Genomic DNA, 26,135 nt, shown 5'->3' with positions numbered 1-26,135 from the left:
GTGAGTAATGTTATTTTAGAAGAAAAAAAACAAAGTTCTTAAAAGATTAAATAAAAAGTAATATCAACAATCTCTCTTTTAATATTAACAATTAAATTATTTGTAAAAAGTCAATCTTCGATATTTAGTTGTCTTTCAAAAGAAATGATTTTCTAGAATGTGAGGGTACACAATTTTGGAAAACAAACGTTTTTTATGATTTAGAGCGATAAACTACACTTACGTACCAATCCATCATTTTCAGCGTCTCGTGTATAATACCTATATAAATAAAATAATCAATCGGTCAAATCTTCAAAGTGTTCACTGTACCCAAAGATCTAAGAATTACAAGAAAATGGCTGTCAGGTCAGGTACTTTAGAATTCATTTTGTTTATTGATTTAGTTCAATCATGTAAGAGATAATTGTACTGACGGCCGATGTTCAAATTTACAGCGCAGGTGACTTGGGGACAATGCATGCAATTTTAAGTTTCCCAATAGGGGCCTTCGTACCCTTTCTGCTACTCAAATACTTCAACAAACCCAATGCTTCTCCATTTGATGACAACACCACCACGATATTGGCCTTTTTCATTGCTACGTTAACGTATGTTGCAGCCATGGCGACCGAGTTCAAGCTCCGAAACGACGACATCGATTGCCCCAACATCATCGCTACTATCGCTCAGTTATCTGCACCCCTTGCATCCATTTTGCTCGTAAGCATACCTTTCCCGTACCTCGGGTTGTTCTTGATGGTCGTATGGTGCAGTTTCTTCATTAAACTAGTACTCATCGACTTGTACCAAGAGGTGTTCGAACTGGTTTGTGATGCAGCTCGATGTGTGTCTTGTCTAATTCGAATTAAGATATTACGCCGTCGTGAGGTCGACAAAGAAGAGGTCAATGACAACCGGGCATCTGATACAGATGGTACTGTCGACTCTATTGTTTGACGAGATCGGCAACTTAGGTTGCTTCCATTTTTCATGTGTATATATAACGAAGAAATAGAGAAATTTGTACAAGTAAATTCTTTCTTTGGATAAGCAAACCAAAATTATATGAAATCATTCGTGATGCGTGTAACATATTTTTATTTTCGTTAGCAATTTAATTAATGCACAAAAGACATTGTAGGATTTGGTAGTCATTCCTCATATACATATATTGTTATCATTTGGTGTTCTTTCAGTTCTTCTATTTAGATTCATCCAAATTCAACTTAAAGTATTGAAACATCTCACTTCACCGTTGTTCGATGGTTTCTTCAGTCGTAAAGAGTATTGAACTACTTCATTTTTTATTTATTTTCTTTCAATTTAAACTCGTAAAAAACCTTCAAATTTCCTCAAATTTCAATTGAAATTAAAAGCAAAAAATTCCAATTTGCCACTGTGAATCGCCGAATGAACATGAAACCAAACTATGCATTGAAAACTCAACCTTTATGGTGTGTATCAATTTAGAAGCTTAATATTTTTAAGAAAAAAATGAAATGAAAATAATAGAATTTAATGTGTGAAATTAGTTTTTCTTAACGACAGCCAACGATAATGATCATAATAACAACGAATTATAAATAGAATGATTGAAATACTAACTTTAAAAGTTCAATGTCCAAAATGCAAGTGTCATAAAAGTTCAAGAACTAGTAGTATATTTTGCCACTAAATATTTCCGTATGGCCGGCTCCACGTTGCACAGACTCGAGAACAATCACTATCTGTTGGGCCTGATCCTCTACTACCAAAACTCCTCTAGTCTCTAGATCTTTAGGTTTAGAACCACAATCCATAGTCATCCAGTACATGGTTTTGAAGAACAAAAGTTGATTATCCTTCAAATTTTATTAGCGTAGTCATATAATTTATACATAAAGCTTAGTACATGTATATATACAATTAAATATACACATCGTGCTTTACTTTACCAAAGAATACTTTTTTAAATATCCAACATCGAACAATATAGTAGTAATTCAATCACCTCGAGTACGTCTTCCGCCCTACAAAACATCGAAATTTCGTCACCCCAAAGCGATAGTGAAGCTATTTGCTCTCATTCCAAAAGCCTGTTGGAGACTTCCCACAATTGTCGTACCAATCGTGCATTGCCGTCGACTAAGGAATATCGAGTGGCTTAGAGTAGTCTTCTTGTGTAGCGTTGAGCTATTCAACTGTTATTGTTTCTTCTTTTGCTATGAATCCCACATCGGTTAAAAGAAAATAAAAGGCAATAGAAATAGTCAGAATAAAAGTATAAATGGTGACATTTAAAAGGTTAAAAATTCACTTTAAAAGGTTCATAAACAATGACACCCCCACATTGGCCTCTTTTCCCTATCTTAGACAATTATGCATATTATTAATTGCCATATTTGAACTTCAATTATTAATCTCTATCTTGCATTAAAAATATGTTTCATGGATTGTCCTGAAGCTAGACCCTCGGAGATGATACTCAATCCGACCAAACAAGTCGGCCGCCGCGTGTTATCGTCGTTGTCATCAGCCAAAAGTTGAGCCTCCTCCAGCATATCATCCAGCAAGCCGCCAAAAGGGATACTCAAAATCTGGTTGTTATTTTGATCATTGTTGATATACCTATTATTCCCATTGGTATCAAATGTAACTCCTGAATTCCCTTCTAGGGACAGAAAATGGTGTTGATAGGGAGTATCCTTGAAGAACAAGTAAGATCAAGTGTGATCGGATCTAATGAATATGAAGATGAAGAGTAGTGTGAGGATGTCAACGGAGTACTAGTACCACAAACGGTTGCAACAACATCATGGGGATTGAAAAATGAATTCTTCTGAAAAGGAGGATACTGTAACGTAAAGCTCGAACTGGTGCTGCCGCTGCCACTGCCGCCATTGACAAAAACATCGTTGTTACTTTCGCTTACACTGTGTCTGAATCGCTTGTATCGCATCGGCATCTGAAGTAGAGGGGTTGCTCTAGGGAAAGAAAAATCGGAGGAGATAATATTAATGTTATTGTTAACGCCATTGTTAGCATTGATGTTATTATTACAAGTAGTGTTTGATGTTGAAGAATCAAATAGAGGGAGAGTCGAAAATGCAGGCCCATGGGGAGATTACAGTGGGGACACATGTGTTGAAGGTGAAAGGCTAGGAAGTGGTCGCAGTGTCGAAACCGCGCCCGGACTCTGGAGATATAGCGGTGTCGAATGCAGGTTATAGAGTATGTGAGACGACGTTGACCGATTGACATGGAGAGGGTACGATTGCGTTGGCATAGAACCATAAAGATTTGGCGACGAGGATGACGTCGAGGTTTGGAAGGAGAATGAATAGGTCGATGTGCCTGTCGATGATGTGATCGGTGTTGTCGGCAGCGAATTAAAAAAGTCAAAAAGGGGGCTAAGAGGAAGTCAAAAAGAGGGGCTAAGGGGGCATCGAATTCGGTGCATTTATTTTTTTGTTGAAAATGGTATTGGCATAATTACATTTTAGTCTATGCACACTTTAGGGTATTTACAAGATTAATCCTTAAGCTTCAAGTATAAATACCCTAACTCATTTAGCTTCAAAATTATCTCCAAATCATTCTAGCTCTCTCTCAAGTGTTTTTGTAAATACCTGTAAATTTTCTCTTTAGTAAAAGATCTGTAGCAGTCTGGAGACGTAGACATAATTGGTTGAACTCCGTTATCAATTTCGGGTATTATTTTTCGTCTTTTATTTCGCATTCTCACTAATCTAGTTATAGAGAAATTACTCGTTACTCAGTTATTTTCCCAACAATTGGTATCAGAATTTTTGGTTGTGAATTTTGTCAGTTTTTCTACGAGGTTATTATTCACGTGAATAGTGAATAGTAAAATTTGGTCGACGATACGAGTTTGTCGACGGATGTGTTCTAATGCACGGTGGTTTCCAAGAATTATCAGAAACGATCCAAAAGGTCAGATTCGAGTGGGAGCAATGGCTTTGAGAAACGCAGTGGATGAGCTCAAGAGGAAGCTGCTCATATGCAAGGGAGCAATGAGTGAATGGGATGCGCTCAAGACCTTCTTGGAATGACTTAGACCAGGGGCGATGCTCGGGGGAGAGCAAGGAGATGCCCAGAGACTTTCGAAGGTCGTAGCTGTAGCCGGAAAGCTGACTGAGCTTGCGGGAGTCAAGCTAAGTAGCGATGTGTTGTCCAGGCCCATGCCCAGAGATAGCGACAACAATGGGGGAGACCGGGAAAAGGTGCAACAGGGAAATGGTAGAGAAAGCTCTTCGAATGGCCATAGTGAGCCAACGACTGTTCGTAGCCAAGGAAAGTCATCGGGAAAGAATGTCAAGGCTAAGTCCGGTGTAAAGAAGAAGGGGAGCAAGGAAAATTGAAGTGCTACTTCTGTAATGGTCCTCATTTGATTAGAGGATGTCCCGAGAAACGTCGCCTTACAACCATCATGAAGAGGATGGAAGAAGGAGAAGTAGCGGGAATTAGCACGGTCGCAAGTGTTAAAGCTACCAAGCTAGGAAAAAGACTTGGCCCGATTGATGGGATCAATACGGCCAAGCAAGGATCAAGACGAGGCAAGGCTATTGATGTTGAAGCAGCTGAACCCGGAAGAAAGCCTGAGATTGCGAGTATCCAAGCAATCAAGACAGGGGAAAGACTTGGTGAGGCTACATGCTCCAAAGTATCCGAATCAAAGAGCAAGAGTGGTGCGACTACAAGTTCTCAAGTAGTCAACCCAGGATCAAAACGTGACGAGACTGTGGGTGTCAAAGCAGTCGAGCATAAGAAGGGACCTGGTGCGATAGCAAGAGATAAAACCATCAAGCCGAGGGTATAAAGTGATCAAGTTTGCTCATGGTATTCTAGGATGAAGGCGTAGTCCAAGTTGAAGCGTCTCAGGCATAAAGGGACACTTAAGGAGTATGTGAGTCGATTTAGAAAACTCATGCTCAAAGTCCCAAGTTTGACTGAAGAAGATGGATTCTTCACCTTCATGTTCGGATTGAAGCCATGGACGAAGAGAGTGTTGGAGCGAAGGGAAGTCAAGGAGTTGTCTAAAGCCTTGACAACCGCTGAGTCCATCAAAGAATTTGGAGTCAAGAAGAACAAGACTTCCAAAGCAAAGCCGAAAGCAGAGGGTAGCGGGAAGAGATTCCGTGATGAAGGCAAGTCAGAGGATGAGGAATGTTGTTCCTCGAGTGACAGAGAAAATCCACTCAATGATGAACCAGATGGTGAGTCTGGGGAAGATATGTGCAGTCTTGGCACAAGTTCGAGTGTCAAAGATACTAAGCCGAGGGTAAGAGTCGAGCAAACGAAGGGGCGTAGACTTAAGATGCCAGATGTAACACCCCCAACCCGTACCCGACCCGGATCCGAGTCTGAGGTGTCACATTGACTTTTCAAAACATTTACTTGTATAAAATAGTGAGTAATTTAAAACTTTTATACCTGTAACTTATTCAAAAGATTTCCAGAACTATTCAGAGCTTAAATGTTTTTGCAAAACCGTTCATAGCATATACAATTCAAAACATTAATTACATGCCAGCTATTTTCAATGTACAGAATACATCTAATTCAAGACATCTTTTCTGATCTGATCTCCGGTAAGAAGTAACTGACCTGTCTTGCTCCACTTTGCTCTTTACTCTTCTCACTTCTGTAACCTACGTGTGAAACAATCACACGCTAAGTCTATGACTTAGTAAGGCAAATAAGCATATAATATAAACTATAGCTTGTAATCATGCATGACCAATTACTACTATTACTCATACTCTTATTCGTGTAACAAATCCCTATAACATCTATGCAATATATCATTACATGTAAGAACATATACACACACATATACTCATTACCCATCATTTCCATCATTAGCCTTATTTCGTTATCAATATTATTGTCGTTTATATCACTTAATACATATCCTCTTATACCTAGCCTTTTAACCAACATTTGACTCATTTAATCATACAATCCACATATCATCATATAAATCATATAATATCATTCATAGCACAAAAGCATACAAGTCACATGTACTATATGTTTGTTGTTATTTCTTTACTAGCCCATGTACAAATGTGAGAACTATGGATATGTGAGTCTATAAATGTTGTCACCATAGCTCGTATAAATGCACCGAAGTGCCACGTAGAATTGCATCGAAGTGCCACGTAGAATTACACTGAAGTGCCATATAAAATGTCCCTAAGGACCACGTAGAAAATTCCTTAAGAATCATATGCATATACAAAGGATCAAGTATGTGTCTCAAAAGACATTACACATGTTCCGAGGAATACATATATGTCTCGAAGGACCGCGTAGACCCTCGACTCTTGGCATGCCAACTATACCTCTAGCTCTCAAGACATATAACATGGGCATTGTCATTTCACATATTCATATATACACATAGTTCACTTACGCGTAGAATATTTTCATATGATTCACATTTACATGTCACATAGCTTATATACTTTCTCACGTAGTCACAAAGATCTATGTCATATAACATATATCGAAAGTGCATATAATCACGTATATCATATCAGATAGCTTAGATAATTTCTCAGGTATTCATGTAAACATACATATCATATCTTGTTCGAATATGATCATATATACTTCATATAACACATAGAAACACCTAGAACACTTTCACATAGCTTATATAAATTTTCAGAGTCCTTTCATATTACTTGATAACATATATCATATATGTATATAATAACTTATATCATAGCATCTACCTTATACTTCATTTCTTTTTATTTCCTTAGATTATATAAATTATGTCGTATTTCTAAACATATATCATTTAATAGTATTTTTATTTATGTATTAATTTAATCTATTTACTTAATTTAATTTCATATATTCATTATAATTTTTCATATAGCTCCATAGATATTTAGCATATAACTTATCTTACATATTCATAACATCCCTTTATATTCAAGTTTCCTAATTGATATACTATTCATATTCCCTTCTATAATTCAATCTTATTTAGTTCCCTTAACTCTCATTAAATCAAAAATCTCTATTATACTAACTCTCATAATGGATCATACCACTATGTACTTGTCCAACTCATGTTTACCTAGTTCCTATCACTTCTCATGAACTCACTTTCATCATATTTTCCTATTATTACATATTTTATCTCATAACCATGTATTCACATAGTCTTATATTTCATTATCATATGACTTATATTTGTTCTCCTATGAATCTTCATAAACATCTATTTCCATTTCGATACATCTCTTGACTTATCTTCTATATTCCTATAATTCATAACTTATTTTATATTCTCTCATTAACACTTAATAGTGTTTTTACATAAACCACATAACACATACAAAAACATATATGTTGAAAACATTTTGATATTTTTATATAAAAAATTAAGTTAAATGAATTTTAAGATTTTTCAAAAGATTTTCTAAGTATATTCGATATAATTATTCAAATATCAAAATATTACTCCAAATCTTTCAAATGTCATTTTTAATCCTTACTTAAGTGTAAAATTAAGTTTTAAACTTAAAATAATTTCAAAATAATTTTACAAAATATTTCGTACCATTTCAAAGCCAAAAATTCCAAATTGCTCAGAGGGAACCGATTCCCCCCCAAGGGGGTACCGATTCCCCCTAAATGTTTTGGCTCCAAGAAAAACAAAATGCTCGGAGGGAACCGATTCCCCCTGTTCAACGGTCAAAATATTTGAATTTTACACTTAGGGAACCGAATCCCCATGAGGGGGTACCGATTCCCCCTACGCTCCAAGCTGTTTTATTAATTGATTTCACACTAAAACGGCTCTATTGACTCCACTAATCATCCCCAATGTTCAGAATCATTTGAAGGTGTATTTAAACAAGCTTAGAAGCCATTGATCAATAACAAGAAACAACAATCAACAAGAATCAAGAGAGAATCAAAGAGAAAGCATCAAACCTCAAGTTTGAGCATTTTCAAGCCTATTTCATTTAATATTCATTTTTGCTTTCAATAACACTTATTGTGCTCAATTGTATTATTCTTGAGTGTTCTTTCTTTGTTCTATAATTGTGCAAACATCTTGTCTTGTGAGGATTTTCTTGTAAGTTTGCAAAATTTATATTATTCTCCTTGGGAGAGAGTGTTCTCAAGAATTTGGGGTATAATTCTTGAGGGATTTGTAAGGTTACTCTTTGTCATCAAAAGAAAGACAAATTAGTGAATTTGTGGAAAATCCTTAGTGTGGATAGATAAGATAGTGGACTTAGACTTTGGTTGAGAAAGTCGAACCACTTTAAATCGTTGTGCAAATCTTTTCAATTTTCTGCAAAGCTTCCACCAAAATTTTTATTTGCCAATTCACCCCCCTCTTGGCCAACTCCATCGATCGATTAACTCAACAATATCAATTCATATAATCAAACATACATACACTTCATATTGTTAACAAACTTATAATCAATACTTAATAAGCTATTACTATAGGAAATAGACTTATCACAAGTCCAATTTCCATATAATCTTATACAAATAAGATGCACTCACCTTGGCCTCACTAAGTTCCAATCCACTTTTATGATTTCCTCTCTTTTGATCGAATCTTAACTCGATAATCGTTCTGGAACTTGTTCATGTTCGATATCTACATAATTGTACATTGATACATATCAGTATCCCATTGATATAATATAATCTATCATTTCTTAGACCAAAAGAAATGTCTATTTCAATTTCCCCTTGAAGTGTATCGATGCATTCTATAGTGCATCGATGCATTCTACAGTGCATCGATGCATTCTTTAACATGTGCATCGATGCACTACCCATGCATCGATACACAAATTACCTTCGATGTTTTCATTTTAAGGGGATACATCGATGCACCAATTGCATTCGATGTTTCCATTTTAAGGGGTGCATCAATGCACTTCCTGTGCATCGATACACACTGAACAATTTCTGGAAATTTACCCTTGATGCATCGGTACACATTAAACGTGCATCGATGCACATAGCCCAGAATTCATTTTTATGCCCAAAAATCCACTCTTTTCAGCTTAATAACTTCATATATCATCCCCTTTCTTATTCTTAACTTACATACTCATATTCAAACTCATTTCTATTCATTAATCACCTCTTTAACATCAACATCTTATTCTCCATATGTAATTCAAGAATTACACCCAAATTTTAACATGTTACAAATCCAATTCTAACACTTCATACATGTTAATTAGATTGATGACAAGTCAAATTTATCTTCAAATTCAACTTATCAACTCTATTTCAAGACTTCATTCAAAAACTCCTTCTCTTTAATCTTTTGTAACTTCTTCATCTTTTGATTTTAAGATAACTTAAGCTTTCCTTAAGCTTAGTTATCACCTAATGATTAAAACCCAACCATAAAATCAACAAATAATCAACTAAATAGAAACTCACCTTTGCTCAGCACGTTGGAGAAGAAGAAAGCAAGAAGAAGAAGAGTTTTCCAGATACTCTCCCCCCAACGTGTTTATCTCTTCTTAAAGAGATAAAAAAAATATTTTATGACAAATGACCATTTTGCCCTTTAATTCCTTTAATAATTACTAACAACTTTTTGGAAATATTACCAAATAAATCATTGAACTATTCAACTATTTTACTTTGACCAACAAATTCTGAAATATTTTAATTTGGTCACTAACCCGGTATTGAGGATGTTACAAATCTCCCCTCCTTTTAAGAAAATTCGTCCTCGAATTTTCATTGCGCACTTTGACAAAAACATATATTTTAATACTCTTATATGGTTTCCTTTATTTAATCTTTCATTCCTTTAGTTTTTCAACTAACTTTTCCCTTATTCATTCATCTACCGTCGCTTATCATATAAACAGTAACCAATAACCTCATCCATTTCTTTCTTTTCTCTCTCATTTGATTCTGTATTTCCCTTTGATCTTTCTAAAATTCATACAATGTTACTAATCACGTAGACATTAACATCCATTCTCTTCTTCATTATCCTCAAATTACTTTATAACAATACCAAACTTTAAATCTTCGTTAAAATGTGATTAAACATATACTTTATATAATCAAACAATCTTCTCACATCTCCTTGCACACTTATCGTATTTCTACATCGAACTTATCACTTACACTTCTATATAACCTTTATCATACTTACCCCTTTAATTTCCTTATCCCTTTACTCATTCACAAATAAAAACCTCATTCTAACATATATCATATCTTTTGTTCAGACTCTCATGCTCTTTTCATATCGCTTATACTTATCTCTGATTATCGATCTTCATCGCATCTTCGTAACTCTAATAATCCATATGAATTGCCCAAAATTCTTGTTCGTATACAAAATCCTTATCTTCTTTTACATACTCATAATACCTTTCCAAATCCAATTCCACGTTATACTTGATTAACTCAATCTTATATCTTTTCCAAATCTTATAAATCCATTACCTTTGATATTACAACTAATTAATAACAACTATTCAATCTAGGGCACAAGCCCTAATTAACCAATCATATACATCCGACCTTTCATCATTTCTTAATCCTTGTCTGTACTTCAATACACATGATCTTTTCATATTACTTTACGCACTTTTCTCATTTCTATATCAAACTTATAATCGATACTTCTTGTATAACTCTTATCATATCTAATGTTGTAACTCTATCATTTTCTTTCCTTATTCCATTACTTTATATAAATCAAAATATCCTTATAACATCGATCATGTTTTTTCTTTCATACTCCCTTACTTTCCCTCAAACATAAGAATCATTATTTCCTTCACTATATCATATTCATATAATCAACACAATTTTCATCATGTAATCTTGTTAGCCAACGCTAGCTCTTTCTTCTAAAGTACCGACCCTTATCATATTAACACTCTTGCTTATACTCAATACTACCCCTTTGTTCAAATCCATAACTCTGATTTCATTCATCTTATAAACATATAACTGGTGCACTTATTCTTAAACTCTTCTACCAATGATAACCACCTCACTTGATCTTTACGCTCTTATGGTGACACTTGTTCACCATATTCTATCTTATCCACAAAATAACAAAATTACTCCATATTACTTTTCCAATTCAAAACAATAAATACCTTATATCACTATTCTCATATGATTTAAATTCCTGAAATCATCATTTGAGCTTACGAGGCATTTCCTGATGTGTCCACTCTTCATCCTGCATGGCCAGGACAGGTGAATAGCTATAACAATCAGGAATATCACCTTTCACTTTATTTCGAAATTATCATAATCATACTTCTATTATAACTTAGCAATCTAATTCTATTAGCAAGACAACACACTCCTTACACTATCAGATAAAAAATTTTCACTTTATGTTGGCATGTACACATTTTTAAAACTCATTTGACTTCGGTTTAAGCCTAGAATCGGCTAAACCTTAGCTCTGATACCATTAAATGTAACACCCCCAACCCGTACCCGACCCGGATCCGATTCTGAGGTGTCACATTGACTTTTCAAAATATTTACTTGTATAAAATAGTGAGTAATTTAAAACTTTTATACTTGTAACTTATTCAAAAGATTTCCAGAACTATTCAGAGCTTAAATGTTTTTGCAAAACCGTTCAGAGCATATACAATTCAAAACATTAATTACATGCCAACTATTTTCAATGTACATAATACATTTAATTCAAGACATCTTTTCTGATCTGATCTCCAGTAAGAAGTAACTGACCTAACTTGCTCCACTTTGCTCTTTACTCTTCTCACTTCTGTAACCTACGTGTGAAACAATCACACGCTAAGTCTATGACTTAGTGAGGAAAATAAGCATATAATATAAACTATAGCTTGTAATCATGCATGACCAATTACTACTATCACTCATACCCTTATTCATGTAACAAATCCCTATAACATCTATGCAATATATCATTACATGTAAGAACATATACACACACATATACTCATCACCCATCATTTCCATCATTAGCCTTATTTCGTTATCAATATTATTGTTGTTTATATCACTTAATACATATCCTCTTATACCTAGCCTTTTAACCAACATTTGACTCATTTAATCATACAATCCACATATCATCATATAAATCATATAATATCATTCATAGCACAAAAGCATACAAGTCACATGTACTATATGTTTGTTGTTATTTCTTTATTAGCCCATGTACACATGTGAGAACTATGGATACGTGAGTCTATAAAGGTTGTGTACTAATGCTGTCACTACAACACGTATAAATGCACCGAAGTGCCACATAGAATTGCACCGAAGTGCCACGTAGAATTGCACCAAAGTGCCATGTAAAATTGTACCGAAGTGCCATATAAAATGTCCCTAAGGACCACGTAGAAAATTCCTTAAGAATCATATACATATACAAAGGATCAAGTATGTGTCTCAAAAGACATCACAAATGTTCCGAGGAATACATATATGTCCTGAAGGACCGCGTAGACCCTCGACTCTTGGCATGCCAACTATACCTCTAGCTCTCAAGACACATAACATGGGCATTGTCATTTCACATATTCATATATACTGGTAGTTCACTTACGCGTAGAACATTTTCATATGATTCACATTTACATGTCACATTATATACTTTCTCACGTAGTCACAAAGATCCATGTCATATAAAAATATCGAAAGTGCATATAATCACGTATATCATATCATATAGCTTAGATCATTTATCAGGTATTCATGTAAACATACATATAATATCTTGTTCACATATGATCATATATACTTCATATAACACATAGAAACACCTAGAACACTTTCACATAGCTTATATAAATTTTCAGAGTCCTTTCATATTACTTGATAACATATATCATATATGTATATAATAACTTATATCATATCATCTACCTTATACTCCATTTCTTTGATTCCCTTAGATTATATAAATTATGTCGTATTTCTAAACATATATAATTTAATAGTATTTTTATTTATGTATTAATTTAATCTATTTACTTAATTCAATTTTATATATTCATTATAATCTTTTCATATAGCTCCATAGATATTTAGCATATAACTTATCTTACATATTCGTAACATCCCTTTATATTCAAGTTTCCTAATTGATATATTATTCGCATTCCCTTCTATAATTCAATCTTATTTAGTTCCCTTAACTCTAATTAAATCAAAAATCTCTATTATACTAATTCTCATAATGGATCATACCACTATGTACTTGTCCAACTCATGTTTACCTAGTTCCTATCACTTCTCATGAACTCACTTTCATCATATTTTCCTATTATTACATATTTTATCTCATAATCATGTATTCACATAGTCTTATATTTCATTATCATATGACTTATATTTGTTCTCCTATGACTCTTCATAAATATCTATTTCCATTTCCATACATCTCTTGACTTATCTTCTATATTCCTATAATTCATAACTTATTTTATATTCTCTCATTAACACTTAATAGTGTTTTTACATAAACCACATAGCACATACAAAAACATATCAATTCATATAATCAAATATACATACACTTCATATTGTTAACATACTTATAATCAAGACTTAATAACCTATTACTATAGGAAATAGACTTATCACAAGTCCAATTTCCATATAATCTTATACAAATATGTTGGGATTTTCAGAAGCTCGATTCGACAACCAGAACGGTTTACAAAGAGGGGTCGGAACGGTTTTTGAGTTTATAAAGTAAGGAGATTGAAAGATAGAAAATTGCGCAGCGATTTAGAGTGGTTCGACTTTCTAAACCAAAGTCTACGTCCACTACCTTAGCTCCTCACCAAGGATTTTCCAACAAATTCACTAATTTGTTCTTTCTTTTGAGGACAAAGAGTAACCTTACAACTTCCTAGTTTTTCCGGGCTAAACTAGAACCTTTCCCTAGCTTTTACACGGGATAAGCTAGAACATTTCCCCTTTACAAAAGGATAAAAAAAACGTAAACAAGAAAACATCTCTAAGGTAGGTGTTTACAAGATTGAGCTCACAAGAACAAAATATTTACAAGAAAAAGATGAAATAAGAATGAAAAACTCTTCTCTTGTGTTTGATTGCTTGGATAATTGTTCTCTTACTTCTTCAAGTGTCCTTAGCTTGTATTTATAGCTTGGAATGTGTTTGATGTCGTATATAACCGTTGGGGATGTTTTGGAGCCATTTGGGGATGATTTTTCTAGTCAAAAAGGCTGCCCATAACATGATGCATCGGTGCACTATCAAGGTACATCGATACCCCTTCATTAAATTTAAATAAACTAGTCGTTACTAGCTGTTGCAGCCTTGATGCATAGATGCATGGCAGGATACATCGATGCACTAAGTTCATTCGATGTTTGAGTGCATGGATGCATTGCATGATCCATCAATGCATTACTGCAGGTGCATGGATGCACTGCGGGGATGCATGGATGCACTTTGACACCCTTTAGCATTTTGGCTCAAATCCGATTTTAATGGACTTTGAATTATTTTTTAAACCTTTTAAAACTTTGAATAAACTCAATTAAGTCCAAAAATATTTTGTAAATTCAATTCAAGTCCAAAAACATTTTGCCTTAAATTGTTATATCAAAACATAGTTCAACAAAATAAGATGCACTCACCTTGGCCTCACTAAGTTTCAATCCACTTTTATGATTTTCTCTCTTTCGATCGAATCTTAACTCGATAATCATTCCGGAACTTGTTCATGTTTGATATCTACATAATCATACATTGATACATATCAGTATCCCATTGATATACTCTAATCTATCATTTCTTAGACCAAAAGAAATGTCATTTCAATTTCCCCTTGAAGTGCATCGATGCATTCTATAGTGCATCGATGCATTCTTTAACATGTGCATCGATGCACTACCCATGCATCGATACACAAATTACCTTCGATGTTTTCATTTTAAGGGGATGCATCGATGCACCAATTGCATTCGATGTTTCTATTTTAAGGGGTTCATCGATGCACTTCCTGTGCATCGATACACACTGAACAATTTCTGGAAATTTACCCTTGATGCATCGGTACACATTGAATGTGCATCGATGCACATAGCCCAGAATTCATTTTTATGCCCAAAAATCCAATCTTTTCAGCTTAATAACTTCATATATCATCCGTTTTCTTATTCTTAACTTACATACTTATATTCAAACTCATTTCTATTCATTAATCATCTCTTTAATATCAAAATCTTATTCTCCATATGTAATTCAAGAATTACACCCAAATTTTAACATGTTACAAATCCAATTCTAACACATCATACATGTTAATTAGATTGATGACAAGTCAAATTTATCTTCATATTCAACTTATCAACTCTATTTCAAGATTTCATTAAAAAATGCCTCTTTAATCTTTTGTAACTTCTTCATCTTTTGATTTTAAGATAACTTAAACTTTCCTTAAGCTTAGTTATCACCTAATGATCAAAACCCAACCATAAAATCAACAAATAGTCAACTAAATAGAAACTCACCTTTGCTCAGCACGTTGGAGAAGAAGAAAGCAAGAAGAAGAAGAGTTTTCCAGATACTTTCCCCCCAACGTGTTTATCTCTTCTTAAAGAGATAAAAACAAATCTTTTATGACAAATGACTATTTTGCCATTTAATTCCTTTAATAATTACTAACAACTTTTTGTAAACATTCCCAAATAAATCATTGAACTATTCAACTATTTTACTTTGACCAATAAATTCTGAAATATTGCAATTTGGTCACTAACCCCGTATTGAGGATGTTACACCAGAAGAATTGCAAAATTACCCGCCGAGTCATCCAAGGTGATGGATGAGCCCAAGATCAAGTTGTCCAGAGAAGAGGACGAACCCAGGATCGAAGAGGCGTTGAGAGTTGGCTCAATAAGGTTCATTTCTGCCATGGTAAGTAGAAGCCAAGTGCAAGAAGAGTTGTCTGTGTCCAAGGAGTTTGTCGAGCATGTTCATGTAGAGAACATGGGTTCAAAGGCCATCTTAAGAGAAGGGTTGAAGCAGGGGCTTGCCGAGGATGTTCAAGTGAGGAACAATCCTTCAAAGACTAGTGGACAAGAGTCGAAGGGAGCCAAGACGTTGAGGGACAAGGCAACCACGGAGAAACTGCCCAATAACAAATGGGTTTATAGGACGGTGACTATGGAAAAACTGAAGTTGTGTTTAGCTTCAGTTGTCATGCTAGAGTAACGAGACCAGAAATGCTGCTGCATCGATCAAGGTGTGAAGATAGATTAAAATCAGTCTTCAAGTGGGAGATTATTAAAAAATTCAAAAAGGGGCTAAAGGGAAGTTAAAAAGAGGGGTTAAGGGGGGCACCGAATTCGATGGAATTCGGTGCATTTATTTTTTTGTTGAAAATTATATTGACATAATTACATTTTAGTCCCTGCATACTTTAGGATATTTACAAGATTAGTCCTTAAGCTTCAACTATAAATACCCTAACCCATTTAGCTTCAAAATTATCCTCAAATCATTCTAGCTCTCTCTCAAGTGTTTTTGTAAACATCTGTAAATTTTCTCTTTAGTAAAAGATCTGCAGCAGTTCGGTGACGTAGGCTTAATTGGCTGAACTTCGTTATCAATTTCGAGTATTATTTTTCCGCTTTTATTTCGCATTCTCACTAATCTGGTTATAGGGAAATTACTCGTTACTCGGTTATTTTCCCAACAGGCAACGAATGGTGATGGTTTCGTTGGTGTTGGGAATGCAAGGGTTGGATATCATGAGGGTATAGTGGGAGGCCTCGGCGTTGCCTTCTCTTGACTCTTGTGTTCCAATAGTTCTTGATTTCATTGGTTGTTCTTCCTGGGAGCTACATTGCATCAGTGGAAGAAAAAAAATAAAGCTAACAAAAGCAAGAAATTATTAACAGTTAGATAAACTATAATAAAACAATCCAGATTCAAAGCTACTAATAGAAAATTTGTGGGATTTTCTTTCAATGGTTGAGAAAATAGCTAGAAAATTTAGAAACTGGAGCAACAAACAGATCAATTCATTCTATTGGAAGTAAATTAAACAGCTAGACATTCTCTGTTGAAATTCTTAACAAAATATGAACAAAGGACCATCAAACTAGGGTGTAAACGAGTCGAGTCGAGCTCGAGTATTGCTGAGCTCAACTCGACTCGAAAACTCTGAAATGGAGTTCGACTCGACTCGAAACTTCGTGAGTTTAAAATTTTCAAGCTCGACTCGAACTCGAAATCCTGAACTGAAGCTCGTGAGCAGATCAAAAAGGCTCAAAATGAAAAAAAAAAATTCTTAAACTTAACTCGATTGAAGTCTCAAACTCGAACATAAACCTTAAATACATGAAATCTTACTGTATTTTAAAAAAATCAATACATAAATATTAATATTATTAATAATTTATTTTTTTTTAAAATAAAATCTTAATATATTATATTTTCGAGCTGCTCACGAGCTTTTCGAGTCGAATATCGAGTAGCTTGTTTCGGCTAGTTAAGTCGAGTCGAGTCCATTCGTTCCGAGTATTTATCGAGCCTTGATCGAGTCAATCTCGAATAACTCGCGTTCTGTCACGTCTCATTTACAACCCTACGTCAAACTGTTGAAAAATAACCAGATTATGAACAAAATGCAGACACTGACTGAAGTTCATGCTGATAAAATGAGAATGATAACTTTTAAAGCAAGAAATCAACAAAGAAGATGATCCAAAAGCATAAACAAGATCAAATAACAAAAACACAGTTTCATTTTCCATGAAAGAAAATCAAAATGTACACGTAAAAGATCAATTTTTAAGAAGAAAATGAAGAAAAGACGATGACCCTTCTTCGACATATTTACCTGAGTAGCCATGCGAGCCCACTTGTTACCCATTTTAGCATGCAACTCGATAATGATTCTTTCTTCTTCAGGAGAAAAAGCTCTTTTTTTTAAAAAAAGTTTGGCCTTAAATGGTTAGCCCATCGTAGCCTACAACTCTTCCCACAACGTGCCAACCCTGTGTTCTTTTGCACCGCGTTCCAGTTCCCTTCACCGTGAGTCCTCACGTACTCGGCCAAAATAGCATCCTCCGCCGCCGCCCACGGCCTCTTTTTCAAGATTACTCCGCCGCCGTTGGTGTTCGACCCCCACCGCCCTCGTTTTGTCTACAAACTTGTTTGTTTCCACTCATCATCATCATCTTCCGCTTTCACGTTATATTATACTAACTAATAATAAATGAGGAAAAATGGAGACAAAAGGGACAAAGAAACCAAGTCTTTGTTCTTAGTACCATTGAAGGAACTCAATGACATAAGTCTGGGTTCTGTCTTTTTGTTTGTTTTGAGTCTGTCTTGTGAAGACAAAGCCTCTCTATGTCAAAGGAGGGGTTAGAGCCTTAACTAAGAGATTAGAGATTTTTTATTTAACCATCCGAATGTGGGTATCTTAAATTTAATCCGTGAACCAAACGGGCCTTAGAGATTTTTTGTTTAACAATTTTAAGTTAATCAATGGTAGGCCCTAATAGGCGGCTTTATTTCTTATTACAATGGAAGTTTACAGCTCATTTGTTCTGTTTTTTCCCTATGTTTTTTTTACAGCAAGGAAATGAATTGTCATTTCTTTAAAAAATATAATATAAATATGAAAAATATAAAAATAATAAATGACTTGTCATTTTGGGTTTTTATCTTAAACATATACAGTACTAATTTATTTCTAACTATGAGTTTGGTAATTCTAATTACAGGTCAAATTCAAAGGGACAGCAATAGGTTTTGACTTTTGATCTTATTAATATGAAAATTTTATCATCTATCGTGTGATATATTATCATTTATTACATAAGCAAGATATGATGATGGCTTAATTGTTTATGTTATTCAATCTATTGTCTGACCATAAAAATTCATTATAAAAGTAATTATTTTTAATTTAATTATATTTGTAAATTTAATATTTTTTAAAAGTATGGAGTGATTATAAGATAATATACGTTCATAACTTTTTTAATCTTGTATTCAGAACTTTAAGAAGAACAATATTTCCTTTAACCATTCATACTATTTGATGGATTTAATATCTCATATTACTAGATCAACATTTAATTAATAATATCAATTTAATTTTTTATAGACTTTTTCACATAAATTTGGAAGAAAAATTAATTTTTAATCGTTGAAGTTTAATATTTTTTCGTAACTAGATATCTAATTTTCCTGTTTATATTAATCTTAAAACTTAAAAGCTTTATGTATTTTTATGACTATAAAATTATGTTGTGTGACATACTTTCATAATATCACATTATCAAACAGAAAAGAATCTAACTTAAGAAATTAATATGTAAAAATAAGTTTCGTAATTAAATTAAAAAATTGTTTTAAAAAAAAATTTATGGATATTTTATTATCTAAATTCAAAGTGCATTGTTACATATACAATGTATAAATATTCTTAATTTATATATATATATATATATATAAAGATAATAAATTAAAACAATAAAAATATTTAATAAAATAAATTACATTGTACAATGGAGAACACGTATGACGTTTTCCTATTTTTCATTTTTAATAAAACATCATTTCCGCATGACGTCTTCTTTGATCGTGAGAGAAAATAAAATTTCATTTTAAAATATAATTTTAAAGTAAATTAATCTTATCGATATATTGGATATATTTCTAAGGGCCGTTATGTATCATCTCTTTTCTCTATCTATATAAGATTTAGTCCTTGTACTATAATTTTTCCTATTTTGACATTTAAAGAATTTTTTATATAAAAATATTTTTTGTATTTATGAAAATTCAATTTTGTAACATAAAGAACATATAAAAAATAAAAAAATTATAAATAAAAATATATTTTTAAAAGTTGTTAGAATATGACCTATAACCTATTAATAAATTGAAAAGAAAAAGACTTAATGAAGTCTAAAGCCCTTATCAAAAGTCTACTAATATCAACAACCAAAACTAAAAACTTCCTAAAAGAATGAAAGAAAAATATTTAAGAAAGAAGAAATAAAAAAACTCTTTAAAAATATCAATTACTATTTAATCTAACCATATAAGATATTGAATTCATTAAAAAATATAAAGTTTAAATTTTAAAATTACAAATGAAAAAAAACGAATGTTAATAATATTAAAAAATATATAAAAAAAACACATGGTCTAATACGTTTTTAGTTTGATATATATTATGGCTGAAGCTACATGAGCGTGTGCGAATGTGAAGCTGAAAAATAAAATTGTAATTTCTGCCCACCAACTTTGACCCATCTCCTTAAAGCAAAAGGCCAATGCCATGGACCCATTTCCTTGGACTTCAAAACATCTTTGGTTGTTTCACATAATCCTCAGAATCCAAATGTATATGCCATGGCAATGCCTGCGTTCTTCGGAATCAAAAGAAATCCGGGAAGAAGATGACGTCGTCCTCCACGAATAAACCGAAACAAAACAACCGGAATTTCTTCACCATTCTTTCCTCCAGAAGAGCTTCAACCATCTAACAACGTTTAGCTATGATATATATATATATATATATAGCGTAGAGGGATATTTGTAGATTGCTTTTTAAAGGGCTATTCTTGTTTTATGTCGTTTATTTTGATAGCCGAGAGGTTTTCAGAACCAGATAGGTTAGCGAACCGATCATGTTATTGGTTCACTGGTTCAACCGGTTGAACCGGTCTGACCGGTCGAAAGAACCGGACGTCATAATTATTTAAAAAATTAAATAAAAATACCAAAAATATTTAATAAAAAATAATTTTGTATATCACAAGTCATATTTAAAGCAAGTCATAACATATATAAGTTAAAAACCATAAAATCAAGTGAAACAAAATGATTCAAATTAACTACAACATAATATTTAAGGTAAAACATATTAAATAATAAATATAATTATATAACTATAATTAAAAAATAAATTTGGGGTTAAAAAAATCATAACAAAATGATATTGTTTGGTTTAATTTTTTTTTTAAAACAAACTCACATGGCTAAGAAACATAGAAGAGCATCCCAAAAGTTTAAAGAGAAAATATGAGAATAAAACAATCCCACATTACTAAGAAACATAGAAGAGCATCACAACTAATTTCTATAAATAATAGAGGTAATTTGATATTCAAAATCATGGAGCCTTTTGGTGAGCATTGAGTGAACTATTCTTTCACTTCAATCAAGTTCGAATTTTAGGCTTTAATCGAGCTTCTAATTTTTTTTTAGTTCAAGCCTTTTTGAGTTCAAGTTTCGATATTATATTTCGAGTTTGAGTTGAACTTGATAATTTTTAGCTTGTGAGTTTGAGTCGAGTTGAGCTTACTTTTAAAGTTTTTAAGTTTAAGTCGAGCTTAGCAATACTTGAGTTCGACTTGGCTCGTTTAACAAACGACGTTGCTTGTTTTTTTTTTTTTTAAAACAAAATTTCCGGTTTTTTGTCGGTTTGGTTCAAACGGTTCAACGGTTCTGGTCGATTCACTAGTAGCGTTTCAACCGGTTTAGATTGAACTGGACTAACACACGATTCCCGATTCAACCGGTTGAACCGGCCAGTCCGGTCCGGTTTTCAAAACAATGGCTAAGAGGGCCAGAATTTTAGGAAGAACATTGGAGGTTTCTTAGTTCTTCTTAAGCATTGTTCCCAGATTGATTAGAAAAAGATTATATATGTATATATGCTTTCAATATTCTCAATCTTTGATTTGGTAGTTTTAGATTTCAATACATTATAAATACTGTAAAAGTAATCGTTTATGATTTAATGCAGTTGCAAATACATCTATCGACTCCGATCTGTAAAGTCAGATCTGACTGCGGGAAACCAACCAGTCAACGATCCACGTAAAAATTATATCAAAATTACAATTTTAAAAAATTATATTAAAAATTTTAAAAGATGTAAAATTATAAAATTTTAAAGATTATAAAATTAAATAATCAATAAAAATATTTAAAATATATAAAAAGTTAAAATTTTTAGAAGTACGACCATATTTTATAGGATCTCAATCCATCCCTATATCCGATACGCCTGAGAAAAGTTTGTCTAACTCGGGATTCCAGAATCCGATACGCCTGAGTTGCGAAATTTGAGACCGCGTTGTAAATTTGTTGGTCATTTTGGTAAATCAAAAAAAAAAATGATTAAAATCATATATTAACAATAACAAACAAATACAATCGAAATCAATATTAGTTGACAAAAAGCTTGGTTTTATTTTTAAATCTCATATTAACCTTAGGATGTGTGAATTCTTAATTTTACATCGTCCATTTACGTCGGGTAAAAGACCTTGAGATAGACGTAATCCTCTTTTGTTTTCATCCTAATTTTTTTTTTACTTTATTCTAAAGTTTTGGATATGTATTAATTAGTATTGCATTTTTTAGAGGTTGTTGAGCCACCTTTTTATTTCATATATGAGAAGCAATCTGTCAAATTACATACTACCATTTATTTATTGGTTTTTAAAGTTTTGATATTTAATAATTAGCTTACCATTTACTAAAGCCAGTAAGTTTGTACATTGGGCATGCAATTTATGCATGATATAATTTTACGTATAGATACAAAATTGTTACTCTTGCTGAAAAATTAAGAATATATTTTTAAAGACATTACGTAGTTTATGTAAATGAAACGTAACTGTGGATTTTTTTAAAGTGAATGAAATCATTTAGTGGGTGGATGCAAAGTGGGTCTTGAAATCATATTATAAGGCAAAACTAAATCATTAGTTCTTGAAGGTTAGAGTGTAATTTTTTTAAATTAAAAAGTGATTATAAAGTAATATTTGTTCTAAATACTCGTACACATTTGACAATAAACAAGAGTCCAATTTTTTCATTATACTAAATTAAAAGTTCAAATTGTATTAGTACTGTAAAGAAATTGTATCATGTTTGGACGGCAAGGCCACTATTTGTCATTCTTAATTTCAATTTTAGTATTATAAATGAGGCAAATTAAGTAGAAAGAGTTGTTTCGTAAAGAACTTTCATACCTAATCTTAATTAGTTGAATATTTTATCAAATTATGATAAAAATGTATTTAATCAATTATCAATTGGTCTAAATAGAATAAAAATTGAATTTCTTAAATAATATTTAAATTCTAATGTTTTGAATTAAGCAAATTGAATTAATTTAAAAGATCGATTTACATTGAGCTTTTATTATACTTAATATAGCTTAATTTTTCAACAGATCAAATATCAGATAATTATATTAAAAAATGTATATTTGATCAAATATCAATTGGTCTAAATAAAAACTACATCTATTATATAAGATTTAAATTCAAGAAATTTTTTAATAGAGTATATTAAATTGGCACTTGAAAATTTCATTTTATGATATTCTTCTATAATGTTTAATTTAGATTTATTGATTAATTAATTATATATCAATAGTTATATATAAAAAAAAAGTAATTGTATGTTGTATTAGTATTTTTTAATTGACAAAATTACCCTCTGTTCCCTCCATAATCCCCCACTTCCAATTTTCCGCCGATTTCACTGCTCAGTCTGTTCGTTGTCAATAATGGAGAAACTGAAGCAAGCAGTGAAAGAGATCGCCTACGGTCAAAACCAAGCTAAGTTCTCCAATCTTCATCGCTCTCTTATTCCTTTCCTTTCCTATGCTTCTTCTCTCTACGGCGCCGTTCTCTATATTCGTCATTCGCTTTACCGCTCTGGTTTCTTCTCTAAGAACAGGTCCGATAATATATTGAAGCTCAGTTTGGAGGAAATTAAAAAAAAATCAATTTTTGTTTAATTTATTTAGTGGGTTTTTATTTTTTGAAGCTTGCCGGTGCCGGTAATCAGTGTTGGAAATTTGACGTGGGGAGGAAATGGAAAGACTCCAATGGTTGAGTTCATAGCGAAGCGCTTAACTGATTATGGAATTTCATCTCTCATTTTGACAAGGGTATTCCTTCTTATCGGTACTGGTACTACTTTAATTATTGCATTTGATTTTGAATATAGGAGCTGTAAATTTATACTGGTGTTTTGATTTGGAAGTATGGCCATTGGATTTAAGTAAGTTCGAGTGGATTGTAATTGTTTGTGTTTTTGAATTCCTATGTTTAGTGGCAAAGAATAGAGCTGAATTATGTTTCTCATTTGCTGTCACTTTCAATGGAGCTAAAAATTGGTTCTCTTGAAGGGCTATGCTGGTGGAGATGAAGCTAAAATGCTAAAAAGGCATCTAATTGGGAGGGCAGTAAAAGTCGGCGTGGGAGCAAATAGGGTGGCCACAGCCAATTTGGCATTTGAAAAATACGGATACGTAGACTATCGTGGTGGTAAATTCGTTGAGAGAACCTATCTTGACCCAAAAATGGGAAGTCATATTGATTCACAAAAAATTGGTGCTGCAATTCTGGATGATGGAATGCAGGTATTACAGTTTCTTCCATGTTCTTCTCATTGTTCTGTTGCATGTCTTATTGTATATTCGAATGAGTCGGTTAGTTTTGTGTTATATGGCCAAATGACTTCTCTTTATAGTTCCATATTTCTTTCTAAGCTAATGAATACATTTAGATGCTAACAGTTCATGTTCCTCGGAATTGATATTCTGGTATATTTAGTTTCTGCTCTTTCCTTTATCAGGGAAGTTTTGAAGGGGGGGGGGGAACATTTTGTGCATTTAGGGTTTATGCTGATAAGTTATTAATCATGTATATGGAAGGCAGTATTGGAGCTTAAGTCGTGACCTAGAGATTGTAATGATTAATGGATTAATGCCATGGGGAAACGGCAAACTACTTCCTCTTGGACCCTTAAGAGAAGCTTTAACAGCGATCAGACGAGCCGATATTGCTGTAATTCATCATGCTGACCTGGTACGAAGAGTTGAGCTTGAACTGTGCACTTTCCTAGAAGATACTTTCTAATTTTACAACAAAAGTTGTGTATATTTTGCTTGTAATTTTGTAGCCGAACTACGTGAAGAAGTTGTCTAAAAGCTCGTGCTCCAAAATCGTGGCAGGTACCGGAACAAAAGGTCAAAGTTATCGAGTTAGTGGTTCAAGAAATCAAGGAGTCACTTCCTATTTTTTATACAAGAATGACTCCCTCATATTTATTTGAACCGAGAAATATAAGCAAAAAGATGCATTTGGAAGGGTTGCATGATGCAGTCGTATTATGTGTTTCTGCAATTGGTTTTCCTGATGCTTTTGTGATGGCGGTGGAAAAGGTTTTACTATTTTATTTTTTGTTATCTCTTTTCCGGTTTAATTAACATGTTATGCATAATGGACCATTGTTTCTCCATGATAGTTATTTTAGTGGTGAATGACCTGCTGCAGATTGGACCGTTATTTGTTGATCAAATCGACTTCAGTGACCATCACTCATTTGGAATCGAGGTAAAGCACCTCTTCTCCTTTATATCCCAGATTTATTTTTTCCGAGAAATCGCGTTCTCATTTCCCCATGTTGATGAAATGTAGGATATTCATATGATAAGAAAGCGGCTTAGACAACTTGAGGACAAGTTCAGTTGTAAGCCAATTATTGTAGTTACAGAAAAGGTGAGTAACCAAGAAAGCTGGTTTCGGTAAATGCAGAAGATCTCCCTTATAACGAATCTTTAAGCATGTTGAACTTGATTTTACCAGGACTACGATAGAGACCCCGAGATTCTGAAACATATGTATCCTTTTCAAGTTGTCGTACTCTGTTCCGAAATGCAGATTATACCTCGTAAGGGGTGCGACGAGGAAAGCTTCAAGTCGTTATTGAAGGAGCTACTTGAAGTGTAAATGTGCATCTGATGCGGATTAAATTTCTGCTTTTAGACACAGTAGTAATTGCTCATGCTATGCAGTGACCAAAGTTGCTTGAATGAACATAGAACCAGCAACATATTTAAAGAGTTTAGATTGTCCTTGCTCTTGCACACTAGTGTTTAGTGTTAGAGTTTGTTATGGTTTGTTATTAGCTTGTTATTAGTTGTTATTAGTTTGTTATAGTTGTTGGTTATTTGGGCTATATAAGCCACACTTATATTAGATTGTAGGCAGAGTACTTTCTTCAATGATCAATAAAATCTTCATTCTGTCATCTCTCTATCTTTAAGTTTCCTCCTCCTT

The 26,135-nt window shown here is 33.1% G+C and overlaps 1 protein-coding gene and 1 pseudogene across 1 annotated transcript; one reads left to right on the top strand and one right to left on the bottom strand.

Moving 5' to 3' along the window:
• Nucleotides 1-2,384: 2,384 nt before the first annotated feature.
• Nucleotides 2,385-18,200, bottom strand: LOC120198488 (annotated as a pseudogene).
• Nucleotides 18,201-23,464: 5,264 nt separating this feature from the next.
• Nucleotides 23,465-25,852, top strand: LOC120198078 (probable tetraacyldisaccharide 4'-kinase, mitochondrial). The gene is made up of 8 exons (XM_039199465.1): nt 23,465-23,745; nt 23,836-23,959; nt 24,200-24,433; nt 24,732-24,881; nt 25,028-25,237; nt 25,350-25,409; nt 25,494-25,574; nt 25,662-25,852. Exons 1-8 carry the CDS (start codon nt 23,573-23,575, stop codon nt 25,803-25,805), a joined length of 1,176 nt encoding a protein of 391 aa, XP_039055396.1. The 5' UTR covers nt 23,465-23,572; the 3' UTR covers nt 25,806-25,852.
• Nucleotides 25,853-26,135: the final 283 nt, after the last annotated feature.

Source organism: Hibiscus syriacus, unplaced genomic scaffold (assembly GCF_006381635.1).
Source record: "Hibiscus syriacus cultivar Baekdansim isolate YM2019G1 unplaced genomic scaffold, ASM638163v2 tig00117056_pilon, whole genome shotgun sequence".
Lineage (NCBI taxonomy): Eukaryota > Viridiplantae > Streptophyta > Magnoliopsida > Malvales > Malvaceae > Hibiscus > Hibiscus syriacus.
The sequence above is the reverse complement of the archived record's forward strand: the minus strand, read 5'-3'. Positions and strand labels throughout refer to the sequence as shown.